Here is a 21,555-nt window from a genome sequence, read left to right on the forward strand (position 1 = left end):
GGCCCAAGCAAAGGCAGAAAAATCAGACCTGTTGTCTTGTAGTAAATTCAGATGTCCGGTTTATTGGTTATGTTCTCGGGATAGCAGTGGCAGAACTCGATTTGCCTCTTGGGAAAAAGGCGAGGAAGTGAGCAAAATGGAAGGGCAGCCTTCCCAAGCTGGAAGGAAAACACCCCAGAAAGGACCAAGGACAGAGAAGCTCATGCAAAGGAAAGCAAAATGAGCCAGTGTCTCTAGCAAATGGGGAAATAAGGAAGGAATCTCTGCAGTGGTCAAGTAAGGAATACAGCTGGTTGCCTGTGACTGAAGAAGAAAGGACAAAGAGAAGGAGAGTGCTAAAGAAGTAGAATGGGACCAGGCAAGTTTCTGTTGAGGTCTCTAGAAGATTTTCCTGGCCAGAGTGGCTGGGTTCTCTCTTGAGTTTTCAGAAACACTTTGTCATTTTCTGCTTTAAAGTCAACTGGTTTCCATTGATACTCTAGGTCAAGTGAGCTGCCAGCCAGAGAATTTGGGGGTTTGCAATAGGTATGAGAAAGGTCTTCGGGTGTGTTGACAACCCATTCAGGGCCTCCAAGTCGGCAGAGGATGGCATGATATGTCACCAACCCTGGGCTGAAGTGGCCAACTTGCCTGGCTCCTTCTGGTCCATCCAAGAGGAGTAAAAGAGAGGCTGTGTAGCACAACAGGACAGAACAGTGGAAGAAGCAGACCATCAGAAAGGAAGAGAGGAAGTCTATGTGGTGGCCCTGAAATGGTTATTTGCATCGAATCCTTTCCTCGTAGCCTCCAAACACATGCTTCCCTATGGATGTGGGGATTCCTCAGATGGTACAGCTCATCCCTGCAACTTCACTCATGCTACCTTTGGCTCCCACGGACTGTGACCAGGCACCTAACAGCATTAGATCTGCACACAGCTCAGTCTCCTTGCACAGTCCAGTCCCTGCTTCCTGTTCCCTGCCCAAACTTAGTAGGACACATGAATGTGCCCATGGCCTGTGGCACTGGTGAAATATATCATGTAAGCAAAACAAAAGGGAAAAGAGAAAGAAAAAGTAGTCCCTGGTGAACTTGTGAATTTCCCTTTCACACTTGACCTTAAACTCCCTGGAAACCCCTGCTTTCCTCCTAGCCCTTCCCTCCCTCCTCTCTTGGTGCCAAACCACTGGATATGCCACCAGCCAGAGCCTTGAGGAGGGCAGGGCAGCTAGGGCTCTGACCTAGGACATAGAAGTTCAGAGACAGCCTACAGCACTAAGCATCACATGCCTACAGAGTTTAGCAGGGAAGCCCAAAGCTTGGCTCTTTGCACTGATTGGTTAAAATAGGAAGCTACTTCTTCCTGTAATAAAGGAAATTTTGCATACCCACCCCAAGTGGGCTCCTCCTCAGGTACACCCTGCCCTGCTCTACCCTCTTCCCCCAACTGAATTGTCTTTAAAAAAAGACACATTTTCTGCTACTCTTCCAGGGGCCATCACTGTACCATATTGCCAATATCCCTCCAGTCACATTCACAGAATCATAGGATCACAGATTTAAAACTGGAAAGGCTGGCCCAGTCCAATCCCCCTCATTTTTCAGATGAGGAAACTGAGGCCTAGAGAAGTTAAGTGACTTGCCCAAGGTCACACAGCAAGTAGGTGCCAGAAGCACGATTTGAACCCAGGTCTTCTTAACTCCAGGTCCAGGGTGCCCTATCCATGACACCAGTGCTGCCTCTCAACCAGGTGATTGAGGAGCCCAAGTGAGAATGGGACTGTTTGTTTAGCAGACTTCAGTATTCCCTTACTACAGTGTTAGAGGTAAAGCCCATGTTTAGAAAAAAAAAAAAAGCATGTTAGATTTTCCTTGTATTCAAACCCGTGCCCTGGGACGGCAGAGTCATCATGTTAAAGAAACGCCTAATTCTTAATAAGATAGCACACTCTTTCTCTGGCCTGAAGCACAAAACCTGTGAGTACTGCAGGCTTACTTAGCAGAAGGGCTCCTGCCTACAGGGACTGGCATGGATTCGAGGTGTATAAAAGGAGAAATGTGCCTCACATCAGTGCTGCGTCCATCCTGGACTCATTTACAACTGGGAACTCTTTGGAGCCGGCTGTGCTCTGGCCCATCTGGTGTGGTTAACTATGCTAAGGACTCTGCAGGGCACGCGGGGTGCCCGAACACACTGCAAACGGACCCTCGCGAGCCAGCGGCCGCTCGGAGATTACTCTTCCACAATGTGGTTTCCACAAGACGGTTTCCACACCTGAACTGTGACACCGCTTTTCTTGGCTGAGAACTTGGGCCTCGGAGCCACAAAGTAAGTGGCGGGGGCGGACTCAGGCTTGGGAGAGGTGGGTAGGGCTACGGGCACCGGGGACATCGGGGACATCGGGGACGGGCTGACTGGCGTGACTGCGGCCTCCGAGTAGAAGGTAGGCTGAGAAGTGTAGGCTGGCACGGAGCACACAGAGGAAGCTCGGAAGGTGGTGGGTGAGCTGGCATTGACCGGCTGGGAGGAAGGAGGACCTGACTTCACCACCGGGGCTGGACCAAGCTTGGCCAATGGCTTTGGGACTGGGCCGTCCTTGGCATCCGGAGGTTGGAAAGTAAATAGAGATGCATTGAGCTGATATGGTTGGTGTTTCATGACGTCTAGAGCACTGAGAGATTTCTTCCCTTTCTTCTTGCTCGGTTTGGAGGTGGCCGGAGCTCCGGGCTGCTGCTTCATTGCGGCGGGGGGATAGGATGGAGAGTGGATGGGATTATAAGCAACAGGCGGTGGGGCTCGAACATTGGAGGAATATTTCCAAGAAGCTGGTAAGGATGGAGTGGGAGACTGAGGCCGGGCCATGTGGGCCTGTACTTTTTCTGAGTCTACCACGTATTTCTCCATCCGAGACTGCCTCTTGGCAAAGAGCTGGGCCCCTTTGCCGCTCATTTTTGGCAACTCGCTGGATGGTCCCACCTCAGAGATTGGGGTAGCGTTTCCTGTGGGCATCACCTTGGGTGTGTAGTTCACACTGGCCACCGCTGCTTGAGGTCCTTTAAAGGGCCCGGCCACATTTGGAGTACTTGGGGGCTGGTAAGTGGTGGAAGCAGGCCGAGCTATTTTAATGGCAGATGCGACTATTCCCTGGGACTGGTTCGAAACAGGGAACGCGGGAGGTTGGCTAGGAGCTGCCACCGTCGATGGAGACCAGACTGGGGAGACGGGAGTGACTGGTTGAGAGGGGGAGGGTTTGGCAGATGGTTTGGGAGCTACAGGAGGTGGGGTCTTCTGTTTAGAAGAGTGGCCCTGCATGAAATTGCAAGCCTCCGCTCCAAGGCTGAGGTAGTCTTCTTCCGGTCCTGACTCGAACCCGGCCCCAGGACCTCGCTTGCCCTCTGCGTTTTGCACGAGTGACAACAGTTCAGGGTTAGGGCTGACCTTGGGGCGGTCTTTGAAGGTGAACATGGGCTTCGAGGAGCCCCTCCTCCTGGCCTCCTGCAGTATGCCCGTTCTCTTGGCTGGCACAGCGATTCTCTCATCCCGGGAAGCGATCTGTTCGGTGGGCTCATAAAAAGCCTGCTGTGCCCACGGGGCTGGCTGGGGCCATGGAGGAGGCTGTGCCGGGGCAGCTAAGGGGCTGGTCACCCCTCTGGACAAGACTTCTGGAGGAGGAGTGACCGCAGAGTAAGGGGGTGGCGCAGGGAAGTCATACAGAGGACTCGCGAGGTTTCGGGTGGGGGAGAATGGCACGGCCGCCTGGTTCACCGCTCCTGGGAAGGGCTTGGCGGTCCGGTTGGAGGCAGCCAATCTGTGGGCATCCGGCATCTCTGGGGCAACACTGAAGCCGTTCTGCTGAGCCACGTGGCTTCCTTCCACGTAGCTTTTCGTCACGTTGCTCTGCACTCTCATGCTTTCTTCCTCTGTCCTCTGGTACGAAGTGACGGTTCTCAGCCCATCTGCTTGGGCATCCTCGAACTGCCCGCGAGCCTCTGCCTTCACCCCCTCCTGCTGCGCTGTGATCTGGTCCATCCTCTCCCGCCTCTTGGCAAACATGAGGACGCCCTTCCCCGAGCTGTCTGGTAACATCTGCATCTTGTCTTCACCTTTCGGCTTCTTCTCAGCGTCTACGAGGCCTGAGTCCCAGTCCGAGGTCCACACTGGGTTTTCTTCGTCGTCGTCAGCCTCCGAGACGATCTCTTCATCCACTTCCGACTCGCTCGTGAACTTGACCTCCACCAGCCCGTCTTTTTCGCTCTCTTCTTCGGCGTCTGTCTCGCGCTGAAGCTCTCCGGTGCCGTAGCTGATCAGGGTGTACTTCTTGGCCCTCCGGCGGCGCTTCTTAAACATCAAAACCCCCTTGGAGTTGGGGTTGAGGGCATTTGTGAGGAGGAGGGCAATGCTCTTACACTTGGACTTGGCTTCCTTCACCTGTTTCTCGGACAAGCTTTCGCTCCTCCGGAACCCTGGAAGAAAGACAGAGAGGATTACAGGAAGGAGCAAGGTCAAGGGAACCGAACCCGCAGTCAGCCCCTGGAGGCTGGGGCTCCTGCTACGTGACAATGCCTCTCCTCTCTCGCGAAACTGCACCTGAACGGCGAGGACGGGGAAAGGTCGGGAGTCTGACTCGGGCATTTTATTTGTGCGGTGCTAATGTGGACACAAAAGGGGAAAAAGAAGAGCCCGATAACAAAACATTAAAAAGAAAACCTCAGTAAAGGAAACAAAAGTTCATAAGGGGCAAGAAACAGGGCGAGGTTGTTACTTACTACCTTGTTAAATTTCATAGAACAGTTACGAAAAAATTTCATAGAACAGTTACGAAAAACCAAACTATGGAACAGTGGTTCTTTTTCGTTCTGAAATGTGTGTGTGTGTGTGTGTGTGTGTGTATGTGTGTGTGTGTATGAAACTTGCAACACAATATTATTGAAAATACTTGAGTACAATATTAGAGGAAATAACAGGAAATTCATTTTGTAACAGTGACCTGATCAACATAAACGCTGCTAACAATACAATTCCTGATCATTAGCAATATCTAATAAAGAATGACAGGGTATGCTTATTAACTGATTGCAATGGCAAAGTTTTGCAGGGAGTGACTTGGTATGATCTTGGTTCCCTAAACACATTATTTAGAAAGAGCCATAAGCTGGTTCTACATGCATGTAAGCAGAATTGAATGTAAACGAAAGATTTGGCCGATTTCATTTACTTTGGTCAATTTAGATAGACCCACAGAGAACAGAAAACTCCAAAATACCCATTCAGAGGTGGGCAACCTGTGGCCCCAAAGTCACATGTGGCCCGCTCTTTAACTGAACCCAGACTTCACAGAACAAATCTCAGATCCTTCCTCATAGAGGTCTCAAAACTTTGGAGCCAAAAGGAACCTTCAAAGTCATCTCACCTTAACACTCTTCTTATATAAATGAGGAAATAGAAGGCCAGAGAAAGGAAGGGCCTTACTTAAGGTGATACAAGTTGCAAATGACAGAGTCAGGGTTTGAACCCAGGACCTTGGGTGTCAAACCCATGGCTGTGCTTCACCTATTTGCAAACCGTACTAATAACTGACATGCACTATCTTATTATGCCAATTTTCCAGCTGGGAGAAACTGAAGGATTAAGTGACTTCCCAAAGGCTACACAGCAAGTAAGAATCAAAAGCAGGATATGAATCCTGATCTTCCTGCTGCCAAAGCTAGCACTGCCCTTTCACACGTAAATAACGAAATTTCCTCTCAGCACCCTTCCTAAATATCTTTCAAAAGGAGGGTTCTCAAGTCAATTTCAGCGTCAAAATGGCTCTCATGTAAGTTATAGAAAGACCCTTGATCTACAGGGCCAGAATGCAAATTCTAGCTTGGCTATTTAGTTATTACCTAGGTGACCTTGGGCAGGTCACTTAACACCTTCAGCCTCCATTTCCTCAGTAGGATTACATCAGGGATTCTCCACCTGTTTGATGTCACAAACTCCTTTGGCCATCAGGTGAAGTCTGTGGGGCCCTTCTCAGAATAATGTTTTTAAATACATAAAATGAAATGCACAAGATTGCAAAGAAAGTCAATTCTACTAAAATGCAGTAATCAAAGTATAAAAAAAAAAACATACAAGTTCAGGGACCCCAGGTTAAGAATTTCTAGACTAAACAAGATCTAAAGTCCTTGCCAGCTTCAAGTCTGTGACCCTTTAAATCTGCCTTCCTTTCCACCTCCAAATCTAGGAGCATAATCTACGTCAAAACTTCATTTTTGCTGTGACAAGTTCCAAAGTCACTGACAGAACTACTAATTCAACATCCATGAAGCAGATAGCGTAAGTTTCTTTAAGAAATGTTGGCCCCAAATGGTTGCAGACCAATCTAATAATCATTTTTTTAAAAAAAACAACTTTTTTTTTTTTTTACCAGATATGTGATTTCACTGAGTCTGACAGTCAGGTCAGTTCAGCACCTAAGCAAATTCAAAGTTTGGGAGAGTGACCCAAGCCACTGAACAATTAAATAAGTTACTTAAGCAACTTACTCTGGTCACAGACCAAATATGTATCAAAGGAAGTACCTGAACCCAAGCTTTTCTACTCTGAGTCAGGCTCTCTAGCCACATTATCTACTATGCCAAGATGCTTCCTAATATAAAAATTAATATGTCACATATCTACAGGAATTTTAACTAACATTTCAAGTACTCCTTCAACTCTTACAAAGGTAAATGTTAGCTATACGAAATTTTATAAGGCATACAAACGATTGTGATTTGAAAATTCTATTGAGATTTGAAGAGAATGGATCATATAACTTCTACTAGGTTTCAACATTTTAAAAGCACAACCTACTTTTTCCAAAGTTTTTTTTTTTTGTTAGATATTAGCTACTGGCATTAAAAAAAAAAGATTTGGCAACAGTTTCATCTCTAATTCCGTTTACTTAGCTCTTTTTTTAAGGATTGAGTTAATATTTGTCACAAATTAGAAACAAATTCAAGTGGCTTTGAATTTTGCAAAAGAGTTAAGTCTGTTTCTTACTTTTGAAAAATCAAAGGAAAGATGTACTTAGCTCTCACCAGCACTGGAAGGAACACGCCAGACAGACCTAAGAGCTTACCAGAAATAATTCTGTCATCATGACACAATGATTTTACGAAATCAAGTTGCTGAGATTCTTCAGTGTTTCCATTTTATGGAGGGACAGAGAAGCTGGGAAGGCTGAGCTCATGCAGGATTCCTGTCTCCGGTCCTCTGGAAACTGGAGCCCCAATTGCCCAGTTGTCACTGCCTTGGGTGCCAAAATGTAAAGTATGTGAACTCTTCTCTCTGACGCCCCTTTAATGCATTATAAATGAGCCGATTACATATAGATGCTTACAGCACAAGCCACAGCTGGCTCCACATGCCACTAAGGACACAGGTGGATCTGCTAAAAATATGCCCTGGAAAGCATTAGAATTGGGTGCTTCCAGTGTCCCTGATTCCAGACCCTTTGAAGATAGCCCTCAAATCCCTCACCCAAATTCTTGACAGAATCTACCAAGGAAACCTCAAGAATAGTCATGAACTGTCTCCTCCCTACCCCCCTTTCACAATGAAAGCACCCAGGCTTGTCTTGCCTTTACTGCCTTCCTTCCCAACAACCCCCTCCCTTCTACTACCAAACAGTCCAGGATGTCATCATATCCCCGTTTGAGCACCCCTGCCTCCTGGGTCGAGAGTCTGACCTTTGTGTCAAGGGGGTAGAGCAACCAGCTAGGGCACTGTGCAGCCTCATGCAAAATCCCTGAGCTGCTGGGATCAGGTAACCCACATGGTGGTGTCTATCAAACAGACTTCTGCAAGCATCATCAAGCTGCAGACATCTCCCTCCTCTCTCTCTCTCTCTCTCTCTCTCTCTCTCTCTCTCTCTCTCTCTCTCTCTCTCTCTCTCTCTCCTTCTCTCTCTCTCCCTCTCTCCCTCTCTCTCTCTGTCTTTCTCTCTCGGTCTCTGTTTCTGTCTGTCTCTGTCTCTCCTGTCTCTGTCTCTGTCTCTGTCTCTGTTTGTCTGTCTGTCTGTCTGTCTGTCTCTGTCTCTCTGTCTCTCTGTCTCTCTGTCTCTCTGTCTCTCTCTCTCTCTCTCTCTCTCTGTCTCTCTCTCTCTCCCTCTCCCTCTCTCTCTCTCTCAATCTGGATCTACTTTTAATATACTTACTGTAGCCTGCCTCTCAAAGATGTCTCTCAGCAATATCGGTAGCAGCAGAATCAGTGTCACTGGTCATTTAAACTCAGTTTCAAATGTGTCTCTAGGCGGTCTTAAAAGTGACACAGTTCATTTTTTAAAAATGAAAGCAAAAGCCAGCTGGACAATACTTCTCTTTGGTAAGGGAACAGAGAAGCAAGTGAGACACTTTGCGCACTGCTAACTGAGTCATATCTGTTCCAAGGGGCTGCCACTCTTGGCCCCTTTGCCTGCCTACAGGGAGAAGGAAGAACGCTGCCAATGAGCAAGGAGAGAAAGTTGACAGCCCGGAGAAATCTTCCTGAAAAACAACAGAGTGGGAGAGGGAAGGGAAGGGTAGTGAGTGATGGACCAGGTGGAACAGTCCCTCTCGAGAGGCCAAAGTGGGGTGCAGGAGCTACTTACGGGCGTGCCGGGCTCGGTGCTTGTGGGGCCTCCGGTGATCCCTTTCTGAGATCTGCTGGTCTTCTCCCTGCTCAGTGCCTTCGGAGGAGATGGGAAAGGAGACCACAGAAGGAGGTGCTTCAGCCCGCCCTCCTTCCACTTGAAAATCACCACACCCCTTTCTTCCTGCCCAGTTGGACCCTTCTGCCTTCTCTCTGTCGTAGGAGTAGTTGATGATCACTTCAGCCCTGGAGAGGTGGGGGGCTCCCGCCTCTTTCTCCTGGGTAACTTGCAGCTCTCGGCCACTAGAGAGCTGAATTAGCTTGTCACTGGGCCCCTGACCAGAATCCTCTTTCTCATCAGAGAAGGCAGATGGTCCGTGGCCAAGCCCTCCCTGCAGCTGGTCAGGATGAGGGTCAGGGGAGGGGTGATTTTCAGCTCCTCCCAGGACAGTCCCCACCAAGGTCCCAGGGTCTTTGTGTCTGTCAGGCAAGAGGGCCAACTGCAGTTCCACCACAGCTCCTGGCCTGCCCCCTTCTGTCTCCCTCAAGACTATTGACTCTGGCCAGGGTCTTCCTGGGGAGTGCAGAGCTATTTGGGGACTTGGCTGGGTCTCTCCTGAACAATCGGGGTTCTTTTCATCTTTCTGGCCAGGAAATGTCCTCTGCCCCTGGGTGCAGGGGGGCCAAATTTGCAGGCTGGTTCTCTCCACGTGGTCCTCATGGACAAGGTGATCATCATCTTGGTTTACAGTTTCAGGGACGTAGGTCTCATTTATTCCACTGGATGGTCTGCACACAAAAGATAATTCCAGACAGTTAAATTCATGGATGTTTCTTTGAGGGGCTAGCCAAAGAATTCCTGACACTTTTATGAGGTCTGATAAATGTAGTACAAGGTCAGTCTGTTTCTGTCAACATGTCTACAGCAGTGACTGGGAGGAACGAGGTTTGTGGTATGTCCTTTTTCCCTCCACCACCTTAAGAGGAAGCATGCTCAAGGCAACGTGGAGTCAAATCCTACTTCAGACACTTATTGTCAGTATGACCCTGGGCAAGTCACTTAAGCTCTCTAAACTCAGTTTCTTCATCTGTAAAATGAGTGAGTTGGACTCAGTAACCTTAAAGATCCCTTCCAGCTCTGGACTGAACTTGGCTCTAAAGCAAAAGAGAAGCCCTCCTTATCCCTTTGATTTCCAATCTGCATCTTGACTTTGTCTCTAAGAGCTAGGGGATGCCAGAACCATCTCTTAAATCCATATATTTGGCATGAGGCCACCACCCCATCTGGATGCTGAACAGAGTTTTTCAATTTCCATCCAGATGTTTGATGTCACATAAACAAAACCCAGCTCTTCCCAGACTGGGCCAAGAGCTCCCAGATAAAAGTGATCCAATAGCCTTTTTGGAGATTTTATTTTTGGATGGAATGAAATTGAAGGCAATATCTCTGACCACAGGAAATATTTGGTCTTGGTAATGAGTACCCCTTTCCATGCTTCTGTGATTTGTGAGGTCATGGAATATTTATAATTGGAATTTGGTTGCCTCTCCCACTGAAGCCAGTTGACCTGCTCATTTACATTTTCTATCAAATCTCTTTAGGGGATTCCCTAGAAGAAAAGCCATGACAACTTATGGTAAAAGGAGTGAGTTTCTTACCCCAGACCTTCGCCTCTGAACTCAGTCTCTCTCTTTCTGTTTGAATTCTGTATCTTTTGTTTTTATTGGATAAAGAAGTATAGGTTCAAGTTATTTAAAACAAACAAACAAAAACCTCTTTCTCAAGATCTAATTATAAAAAAAATACAACTTTATGAACTTGAATTTTCCAGTTGCTAATGAGTTTCTTCCCTTCCCCTTTCCTGTCTCAGTCAATCACATAAGGAAGTATTAAAGGGAATTTATTCCAGTATTGTGAGACTAAGAAGTGTTATATAAATTCCACCTATTATTGTTATGTACTTTATGAACCTTTTTTGTTTCTTTTGACCTTCACAACAATCCTAGGAGACAAGTATCATTATTATCCCCATTTTACAGATGAGGAAACTGAAGCAGACAGTGATTAAGTAAACTAGCAAAGTAGGCTAGCACCTTCTCTGCCACTTGTAGCCTTGGCGAGCTGCCTCAAGCCTGAGAAGTAATATGACCTGTACATGTCAGAACAGGAATTCGAACCCAGGTTGTTCTGGCTCCAAGGTCAATTCTCTATCTGCCATTCTGACTGCTTGTTGATGGAATAGGGGAGTGCGAACTTTTGTGCATTATGGACCAATTAACTGGCAGTCTGATAAAGTCCATGGACCCCTTTTCAGAAAAAAATGTTTTGCAATAGGATTACAAAGAAAGTCCATTACATCAAAATATGGTTATCTATATATTTTTAAAAACAAGTTCATGGACTCTAAATTAAGAACCCCTGTTCTACAGTGTGATGAATAAGGTTGCTTCCTCACACAAGTCCATTATCAAAAAATCCTTAATAAATGTCTACTGAAAGAAATTAAAATTAAAATAATTCTGAGGTACCACTTCACACCCGTCAAATTGACTAATGTGATAGAAAAGGAAAGCAATAAATACTAGAGGGGATGTGGGAATATTGGGATATTAATGCACTGGTGGTGGAGTTGTGAACGGATTCAACCATTCTGGAGATCAATTTGGAACTATGACCAAAGGGCCATAACACTGTGCATATCTTTTTATCCAGCAGCACCACTACTAGGTTTGTATCCTAAAGAAATTTTTAAGGGGGTCTGGGGGCACGCGAAGGACATATCTGTACAAAAATATTGATAACAGCTCTATTTTTGTGGTGGCAAAGAATTAGAAATTGAGGGGATGTCCATCAAATGGGGAACGGCTGTAGTATATGATTGTAGTAGAATATTACTGTGCTATGAAAAATGATGGGCAGTTTGATTTCAGAAAAACCTGGAAAGACTTATGAACTGATACAAAGTTAATTGAGCAGAACCCAAACAACACAATAATCGATGTCCTGCATGATGATCAACTGTGAATGACTTAGCTTTTCTCAGCGATACAATGTTCCAGGACAGTCCCAAAAGACTCATGGTGAAAAACGCAGTCCACCTCCAGAAAAACAACTGATGGAGTCTGGATGCAGATCGAAGCATACGTTTTTTACTTTTCTATATTTTATTTTTGTTTTTCCCCCTTTGGGACTGTGTCTTCTTTCACAATATGACTAATAAGGTAATATGTTTTGAATAATTGAACATGTATAACCTGTATGAAATTATTTACTGTCTTAGGGAGGGGGCAGGTGAAGGATGGAAGGAGAAAATTTGGAACTCAGTTTTTTCAAAAAATGAATGCTAAATTGTCTTTACATCTAGCTGGGGGAATAATAAAATATTATTAAAAATGAATGCCTATTGCATTGAATTTTAAACTGTGCAGTGCCCAATATGCACTGTTTTTCTTTGTATAAGGTCTATAAAGAATACTATTGTAAAAACAGCATGTCAGGTCTATAAGGATTGGTTGGTTGTTGTCCTTCATCCTCGAACAGGACCAAAATAATGTCACCATGATAAAGTGAAGTTTCAGTGTGTCTGACTGTGGCTGATCAGACCAATATGAGCTCGGAATGCTCTACCACAGGTTGGGCACAGATAGTCTGTGTGAATATTTGGGGTGGATACTCCAAATTTGTGCATCGTACATTTACATAAGGGTACCAAGGAGACGGTTATACTGAGAAAGGACAAAGGTAATGAAATGAAGACTCCACAGTACCACCTATATTTCTGATCTCTGGTTCTAGTTCATTCCATCAGATTGAAGCTCGCTGGACTAAGGAACAATGTGCTGCATTCATTATATCCCACTGGAGACTATTGCCAGGTCAGGAGGTTTGTAATTTATCCAGGCTTAGGAGAGGTTCTGGATTGCATCTCTCAGAGTTATGAGAGTCCTCCGCTGAGTACATTCAGATATGGTAGCTTGAATTCATAAACATTTCCTTGTATGTTAGAATACTTGGGGACAAGGTAGAGAAATGTTAGCCTTTATCGGTAGCTAAGGCCAGGAATATAGTATATATGCATAAAAAACCAAACTTTTAAAAATTTTATAGATAGTGAGAGAAAAGAAATCCATATACCTTAGAAGATTATTTTCACTTCCATCAACAGGCAAAATTAATTACATAATGTTTCATGCTTTTAGGTCTGGTAATTTATAAATATATTTAAAGTCTTATTGACTCATTGACCATCTTTGAAGCCTTGTGTGGGCTATTGTTCAGGAAAAGAAGAGACCTATCTTCTCATGAGATTCAGTTGGGTGTAGTAGCTACAAAGTAACTGACCATGGAGCCAGGAAGATTCGAGTTCAAGACCTGCCTCAGACACATTACAGATGTGTGACTCTGGCCAAGTCACTGTAACTCTCAGTTCTCTAGATAATTCCTTCCAACTATGATTTTCAGGGAACGTACTGACCTGCAACGGTTGAAGGAGTTCATTCATCAAGAATAGCCCTATTCCAGTGAAATCTCAAGTCTAGTCCTTATCCTCTGGTAAAAGATGACACGAGCATGAGGGAAAGAGAACTATTTCACCTCATAAAGCATCATTCATTTCAAATGCCTCATTTTGATTTGATATGCTAAAAGATAACCCTATCCAATGAATGGTTTCTTTAAAATAAAAGGGCAGTAAACAATTAAGAATAACAAGTGAAAATGAAAAAAATGGAAGAGAAATCAAACTGTTCACTGGGGTCCATTCAGAGATTCGTACTACAACCTTTCACAAGTCGGAAAATGAAAGTCAGTGTCAGTCTGAAACTTTGAGGAATGAGTCCATTGTGAACAAAACAAGACCTAAAAGAGAGTGTCCCAGATTACAAATGAGTTACGATGGAATTTAACTCACTAAATCAGTGGAAGAATTGGCCCTCCAATCGCCTAAAAAGGAGAGAAACAAGAAGAGAGAGCTTCTCTTCTTGAGGGAAAAAAGTGCCCAAAGATGGCCCTGGGAATCTCAGCCTTGGTAATTCCAAGTTGTAATCACAGGCAATGACCTCCTTCCCAAGTCCCTACTAATCACCAGGCACTCCCTTCACTTGCGAACCTTAATAAGTATTTGGCTGGATGAGCCAAGTTTAAATGAACGTTAATGAAAATCCTTCTGTGATGCCTCACTGTGGTTGGATGGAATTCTGTATTCTCAAAGCCTGGGCCAGTAGAGTGCCATCTTTGGCAGGTACCACCAAGCTGGAAATGGAGAGCTAGAAGGGGACCTCAGAAACCATCTAGTCCAATCCCCTCACTTTACAGATGGGGAAACTGAGGGCCAGAGATCTAGAGCTGAAAGGGACCTTAGAGGGTATCTAGACCACTTCATTGTACAAATGAGGAAATCAAGGTCCAGGGAAGTTAAGTAACTTTGGTGGTGCTGTTCAGTCCTTTCTGTCATGATCCAACTCTTCATGATGCCATTTGGGATTTTCTTGGCAAAGATACTGTAGTGGTTTGCCATTTCCTTCTCTAGCTCTTTTTACACATGAGGAAACTGAGGCAAACAAGGTTAAGTGACTTTCTATACAGCTAGAAAGTGTCTGAGGCAAGATTGGACTCAGGAAGATGAGTATTCCTGACTCCAGACCTGGTGCTCTATCCACTGCACCACCTAGCTGCTCTAAGCAACTTTCCCAAGGTCATATGAGTAGTAAATATAAGAGGCAGGATTTGAACCCAAGACCTCTGACCTCAGAGGTTCCAGTGAATGATTTCCTTTTGCATTTCACATCCATTCCACAAGACCTTTGTGTAGACAGGTTGAGCACACAGACTGGCTGTATGCTGATCACATTTAGAGCCACTGAGGGTCTGTGATTCGTAGTGGTAGAAGAGACTCCAGAGGAATAAAAGTGAGGATCCTGGAAGTCCTGATAACCTCTAAAAACAACCATAACTTTCCCCCATTTCTATGATATGTAGTCTGAGTTGGGCAGGACATATCTGCTGAGATTTAAGTAAAACTCACAGAGCAACAACACTCACAGAGGGGAAGCAGAGGGCTTGGACAGAATGCTGGGTGTGGAGGAAGGAAAGCCTGGGTCTGAGTTCCATTCCTGACGTTTACTAGCTGGGTGACCCTGGGCAAGTGCTGGTACTTCTCTAGGCCTCAGTTTCCTCCTCTGTAAAATCAGCTGGCCTTGGCCTCTACGTTTCCTTCCAACTCTACCTCTATGATTGCATGATTTGGGGATCCTCTGAGCCTATGACTATGGATAACTTATAGGTTTTGTTTAATTGGGAGATGCACCAGATATTATTGGCCAACATTCTCCAGAAAGTCACAGTCCTGCAGCATGGGATTGGAGATGGGGGTGGGGGAGCTTTATATCCTACAAGTAGGCAGACACATGGAAAATAGACTATAGCTCAGAGACGAAGTTCCAGGGAATTGGCCACATGGATATATTTAAGGCCTGCTTATTGTTCATAAGTAGAGAAAATGACCATCAGCTCTTTCTTATCAAAAGGGATTCTACTTTACTCCCCCTCCACATACTCTGACATCCACCTACTCTGGCCTATCTGTTGTCTCTCACATCTGGCATCCCAACTCCCATCACCGTGCCTTTGCCTTGGCTATCCCCTGTGCCTGGAATTCTCATTCTCCTCACCATCACCTCTTAGGATGCTAGCTTCTAGATACAGCTCAAGCACTTTATTCAGGAGGGTTTCCCCAGTCCAAAAGGCTACTAGAGACTTTGCCCCCAAGGTGACCATCCATCGCCTTATGTGTGCATAGTTTTACATGTTGTCTCCCCAGTTCGAATGTGAACTCCTTGTGGTGGGGGCAGGGACTCTTCTGCATTGCTTTGTATCTCCAGAACAATAAGGGCATTTAGTAAACACTTAATAGTTGCTTATTCATTGACTGAATCTCAATTTCCCCCTCTTCCTTCAGTCATTTCCCTTGAAGAAGTTAATTAATGAGTGAAATGGTCAAATGAAAAAAAAAGTGGCCAAAAATGACAATAGTCAGTTTTGGAAGGGTTGTGAAAATATAAGGCACACTCATAAGGTAGCCCTGCAGATAGAGTACTGGAGGACCTGAGTTCAGATCCAGCTTCAGACACTTACCATCCGTGTGACCCTGGGAAAGTCATTTAATCCAAGTTTGCCTCAGTTTTCTCATCTGTAAAATGAGCTGGAGAAGGAAAGAGCAAACTGTTCCAGCATCTTTGCTAAGAAAACTCCAAATAGGGTCACAAAGAGTCAGACATGACTAATCAACCAGACAATGAAAGGCATACAAATACATTGTTGGTGGAGCTATGAAATGGTATGACTATTTTGGAAAGCAATTTGGAATTCTGCAAATAAAGTAACTAAAATATCCATACCCTTTGAACTCCATGACTGACTTTATATCCCAAAGAAGTCATCAATAAGAAGAAAGTTCCCACATATTCCAAAATATTTATAGCATCACTTTTCATGATACCTAAGAATTAGAAACAAAGTAGATCCCCCTAAGATTAGAAACAAAGTAGGGAAACAACTAAAAAAAGTATGGTACAAGAATGTAATGGAATGTTATTGTGGTGTAAGAAATAATATGTGTTATGAACATAGAGAACCATTGGAAGATCTATATGAATTGATGCAGTGAGCCAGCCAAGGAAATAGTGCAGATAGCATTGCAGCAATGCAGATAGAAAGATCAATGACACAACAAAACATCTAAAGTGAATGTAAAAAATAATGACGATCCAGCAGGACTCACATGGCTAGGTGTGGAAAGCCAACCCCAACCTTTGTGGAGATGAGAGCTCCTCTGGTGTTAGGCGTTCTACAGATCTTTGGACTTTTCCTAGTGTATTCATCAGTTGTGCTTTTTTTTCTTTTCTAAACAATACTGTTTGTTATATGGGATGCCTCTCTGGGATGTGGAGAAATATCTAAGAGAACTATGATGATCTAAAAAGAGAAAACATCAATAAAAACTTCCTTTAAAAAGTTAAGGAATGATGACATGGTCCAGAAGGCAATGACTAGACAAGAAAGGGTTGGGACTAAACTCTGAACATCACATGCCCTCGTTGTACTGTCTTCAGAAGGTAAACGTCTTCAACTCTCCACTGGAGAGGAGGAGCTGTTTCAAACTCCCTGAAGTCAACAGCGGTCTGGACAGCACAGTGTGGTATTTTCCTTTCTATAGACCTCAATCAAAATGCACCACTGGCTACCAGCTGGTCAACCCAAAACCTGTTATGTGAGGCTCGGGTCCCAGTCCTACAGCCCTGTAGTTCTTCAGCCTTACTCTGGTTAGATGAAAATGCCACCAGGATTAGTCAAGCTGCCATTTTGAAGAAAACAAGATATAATATCTCTCTAAATGACAGGAACGCCTCAAGGAACAGGAGTCCAACTGCCTAGAAACAGGTTGGGGGAACAAAGATTAAGTGGAATAGTAAGTTTTTTAAAAATCAAGAGAGGCAGCATGCCACAATAGATAGGACGCTGGGCTTTGGAGTCAGAAGCCCTGAGTGTAAATCCTGCAAGTTGCCCACCCTCTCTGGGTCTCAGTTTCCTTATTTGTAAGCTGAATTGGTTGGTTCCACTTCTAAAGCCCCATCTAGCTTTAGAGCTCTCCTCCTATGAACCTTGGATGAGAGGGGATTTTTGTTACTGATGTTATCATTATAATGTCTTCTCAGAAGAAAGAGACCAATGACCCATCGCTTCCCTAAGGAATTCACTGGACAAACAAATGGATGAAAACACATGACTGCCAGCAGAAGTTCTGGAGTCACAAGGGATCTTTCCCAAAGTCCAATAGCTTTGACATTTATAATCCTATGCACAAAGAGAATTCATGTTTGGAATAAGGGCCCAGGGACATTCCAAGACCAGGAGAGTGACACTGAGTAGGCTATACTGAGGAAGTGGACAAATAAAGCAAGAGAAGCTTCTTAAGGGGAGTGGGAACCAAGGTTTTACAGGGTGATATTACAGTCATTTGGAAAATGCCACCATCAAGCACTTGTTAAGCACCTACTATGTTTTCAACTGAATATACAGCTAACCTTTACGTAGTGCCTTAAAGCTTGCAGAGTACTTTATAAATATCTCATCTTATTCTCAAAATAACCCTAGGAGGTGGGTGCTATTAGTACCTCCATTTTATAGGTGGGAAATGAAGGCAGACAGCAGTGAAGTGACTTGCCCAGGGTCACACAGCCATTATGTGTCCAATGCTGGATTTGAAGTCAGGTCTTCCTGACCCCTTATCTACTGTACCTGCCACCTAGATGCCTCAACATGTTTAGGTCTGTGCAAGGTACTGGAGAACCAAAGATAAAAAGCAAAACCAAACAAACCCTAACCCAAATCCTCTTCTCAAGAAGCTCATGGTTTTGAGGACAATCCAGGCATGGGGAAGACAACACGCACCTATAGAAGTGTCTAAAAACAAACACAAGATAGTTAGACACTAAATCATCAAGGAGGGGGCTGGCAGTTGGGGAGATCAGCAGATCATGCACAAGGTGGGTGTTGAGATGCATCTTACAGGAGAAAAGAGACTCTCTGAAGTGGAGGGAAATAGGGAGAGCCTTTCAGGAATGGAAGATCACCAGAATAGTGGCACAGAGAGGGAGTGTTTACCTTCACCAGGGAAAAGTGGAGTAATATACAAGACAGACTGAGGTCAAGATCTTTAAAAAATGATTCTTTAAAATATATTTTTATTGATATCTTTTGTTTTAACATTATCTACTTTTCCCACTACTAGCTAGGTGGATAGAGCACTGGGCCTGGAGTCAGGAAGACTCATGTCTCTGAGTTCAAATCCGGCCTCAGACAGTTACTAACTATGTGACTCTGGGCAAGTCACTTCACCCTGCTTACCTCAATTTCCTCATCTGTCAAATGAACTGAAGAAGGAAATGGCAATCCATTTCAGGATCTTTGCCAAGAAAATCCCAAATGAGGTCATGAAGAGTCAGACATGACAAATGACTGGACAGCAACATATTGAATTGGGGAGTGACGTGGTTAGGTCTGTACTTATAGAATACCACTTTGGCAGCATGTGAATTCAAGGGAAAAAGATAGGAGGTGGGGAAAACAATTAGGGGCCATTAGGATAGCCCAAATGAGAGGCTGTGAGAGACTGAGTTGAACTAGTGGCTGTGGAAGTGGAGACATGGGACCAGATGCCAGAAAGTATGTGGAGGTACAATCAACAAGGTCTGGAACTGATAGGAAATGTGTGGCAAGGGAGAGTAAGGAAGAAAGGAACGCTGCCAGCAAGGCTACAAATCTGGAAGACTTGAAGAAGGGTAGAAATAGGGAAGCATCTCCTGAGAGAGCAGAAAGACTGAACATGCAAAATGGGAGTTTTCTGGGAAATGGCCAAGACAGAAATTTGTTTGACTTGATATATTTGTTTGTAACAGAGATTTTGTTTTTCCTTCTTTCATAACTGGAGGTGGGGTGAGGTGGGGAAGGAAGGGAAGAAGGATGGAAGGAAACAAAGTAGATTTTTATTCATTGAAATTTTTTTGTTTACAAAAAAAACAAAAATAGAGAAATTTAGGTAAAGGGAAGATTTAGAGGATAATGAATCCTATTTTGAGTATGCTCAGTTTGAGATATATCCTGGATATCTCGTTTGAAATATCTCATTTGACTATGCTTTTTTTTTTTTTTTACAAGAAAGTGGTTTTTCTGTTTCTTTTTTTTCCACAGGGTGGGGAATTAGAGGGAGAAAAAAATTACATTTCTGTTAGTTTTTTTTTTTTAAAGAGTGATGGATGGGGTGCTAAAGATGTATAATGCTGTATGCACTTTGAGATGAAGTCAGTATTCGTTTTACTTTTGTTATGGTTGTTGTTTATAGTCTTGTCCAACTCTCTGTGACCTCATTTGGGGCAAAAGATACTAGAATGGTTTGCCATTTCTTTCTTCAGCTCATTTTACAGATGAGAAAACTGAGGCAAACAAGGTTACCTTGCTCAGGGTCACACAGCTAGTAAGTGTCCAAAGTTGCATTTCAAATCAGAAATCAACTCAGAAAGATGAGTCCTCCTTACTCTAGGCTAGGCACTCTATCCACTGCAGCGCCACCTAGCTACCTCACTACTTGTTTAACTTTGTTAATAAGAGACCTCTCAGGAAGTGAAAGTCATCTGCAAATGTTTACAATGCAAACACAAAACACTTCAGTTAACATTTTTAATGAAGACAAAACAAAACAAAAAAAGAAAGGTTTCCAATAGATAGTTGCAATTGCTGGGGCAGGACTGAAACTGGGGAGACAGCAGAACTGGATGGAGAGAACTGTAAGTCATCTGCATCTGGAAAGGATGAGGTCAACAAGAGATGGCTGTGTAGAGAGAGAAGAGTGATCCCGTGGAATTGTGAGACACTCCTACAATTAGGGAAAGTGATGTGGATTATTCAAAGAAGTTTAAGAAGAGGCAGTCAGGTGGGATGAGAGCTAGGGAGAGAAGTGTGAGAAAAACAGGGTTCAATACACAGAGACTGAGAAGGACAAGGTCTGAAAAAAAGTTCATTAGATTGGGCAATCAAGAGATCATGGTGTAACTTTGGAGAGAGCAGTCTGAGGTGAGTGATGAGAGCAGAGATCTGACTGGAAAGGTTGAGGAGTGAGAGAGAGGAGAAGGATTAGAGGTGACAGGCTGGACAGGTTCTCCTAGGAGTTTGCAGAGTAAGGGAGGACATACAAGATGATAGGTTGAGTGGAGAGGGGAGCATCTAGTGAAGGCTTTTTCAAGATGGGAGAAACTTGGCCACATTTGGAGATGGTAGAGAAGGAGCCAGCTGAGAGGGAGAGGTTGAAAATTAGGAAAGAAAGGGAATGAAATCAAAGACAAATGAGGAAGCCTTGACCTTGGTGTGATAATGACCTTCATTATCAGAAACTTGAGGGAAGAAGGAGATGAAGACCAGAGAGGAAGAGGGAGCTTTTCTATTAATCAGTGTTCTATGCATTCCAATCTAATTCTACTCAAGCTCCTCCTGGATCACTGTCATGTCATGATGGTGGGGTTCAATGAAACTATGAGTTATACCATGCAGGGTTACCCAAGTGGACAGATAGGTCATAGTGGAGAGTCCTGATAAAAGGTGATCCCCTGGGGAAGGAAGTGGCAAACCAGTATCTTTGCCAAGAAAACTCATGTACAGTATTAAAATTATAAAAGATATGGCATTGGAAGATGAGTCCTTAATGTCCAACACACTACTGGGTTAGAGTGAAGGGCAACAATAAGCAGTTCTAGTACTAATTCAATCCAAAAAGTATTTATTAGGCACCTATTATGTGCTAGGCAGTATATTAGGTGCTGATGATACAAAGGTAAAATCAAAATCCCTTCTGCATTCAAGGGGGTTCCATTTTTCATCTGAGGTCATGGGCCACCCTGCCCTGCAGGAGATCCATAGGGAGATTTCAGGGGTCTGTCAGCTTGAATGGGGGAAAATTACACCTTAATTTTCACTAACCTCTAATTGAAAGTCAACATTTCCTTCAGTTTTACTTTTAAAAAATGATTTTGAGAAGAGTCCACAGGGTTCACCAGAAGCCAAAAAGGAGTCCATGACACACAAAGACACTAAGAAGCCTAGACTAGGGGAACACAACATGTATACACATATGTCAATAAGAGTAGCTAGCACTTCTAAAGCACTCTAAGGTTTACAAAGTTCATGAAGTGTTATCTGCCATTGCACCAGTTAGAGAGGATGGAAGAGGTGCCCTCTGACAAGTTTGGAGGGAATAGAGGCTGTCGAGAGGCACAGCGGAGAAAGAAGTATTTCCCAGGCATGGGGCACAGTCTGGGCAAAGACATGGAGAGGCAAGATAGAAGGTCGAATTCGGGGAACGGTGAACTGGTTAGTCTAGGTGAAACGCTGACTGTGTGAAATATCTGGACACAGGTGAGCACTCCCATTC

At 44.3% G+C, this 21,555-nt stretch overlaps 1 protein-coding gene across 3 annotated transcripts in view; it reads right to left on the reverse strand.

Moving 5' to 3' along the window:
* Positions 1-21,555, reverse strand: part of SYNPO2 (synaptopodin 2) — a 203,156-nt gene that overhangs the window by 24,248 nt on the left and 157,353 nt on the right. For all 3 annotated transcript variants that reach the window (XM_072625367.1, XM_072625366.1, XM_072625368.1), the window contains 2 exons: positions 8,598-9,367; positions 2,255-4,443 (listed from right to left, as the gene is read on the reverse strand). In XM_072625367.1, coding sequence (XP_072481468.1) covers positions 2,255-4,443; positions 8,598-9,367 — 2,959 coding nt within the window. The remainder of the gene's footprint in view (positions 1-2,254; positions 4,444-8,597; positions 9,368-21,555) is intronic.

This window comes from Notamacropus eugenii, chromosome 7 (genome assembly GCF_028372415.1).
Source record: "Notamacropus eugenii isolate mMacEug1 chromosome 7, mMacEug1.pri_v2, whole genome shotgun sequence".
NCBI classification, from domain to species: domain Eukaryota; kingdom Metazoa; phylum Chordata; class Mammalia; order Diprotodontia; family Macropodidae; genus Notamacropus; species Notamacropus eugenii.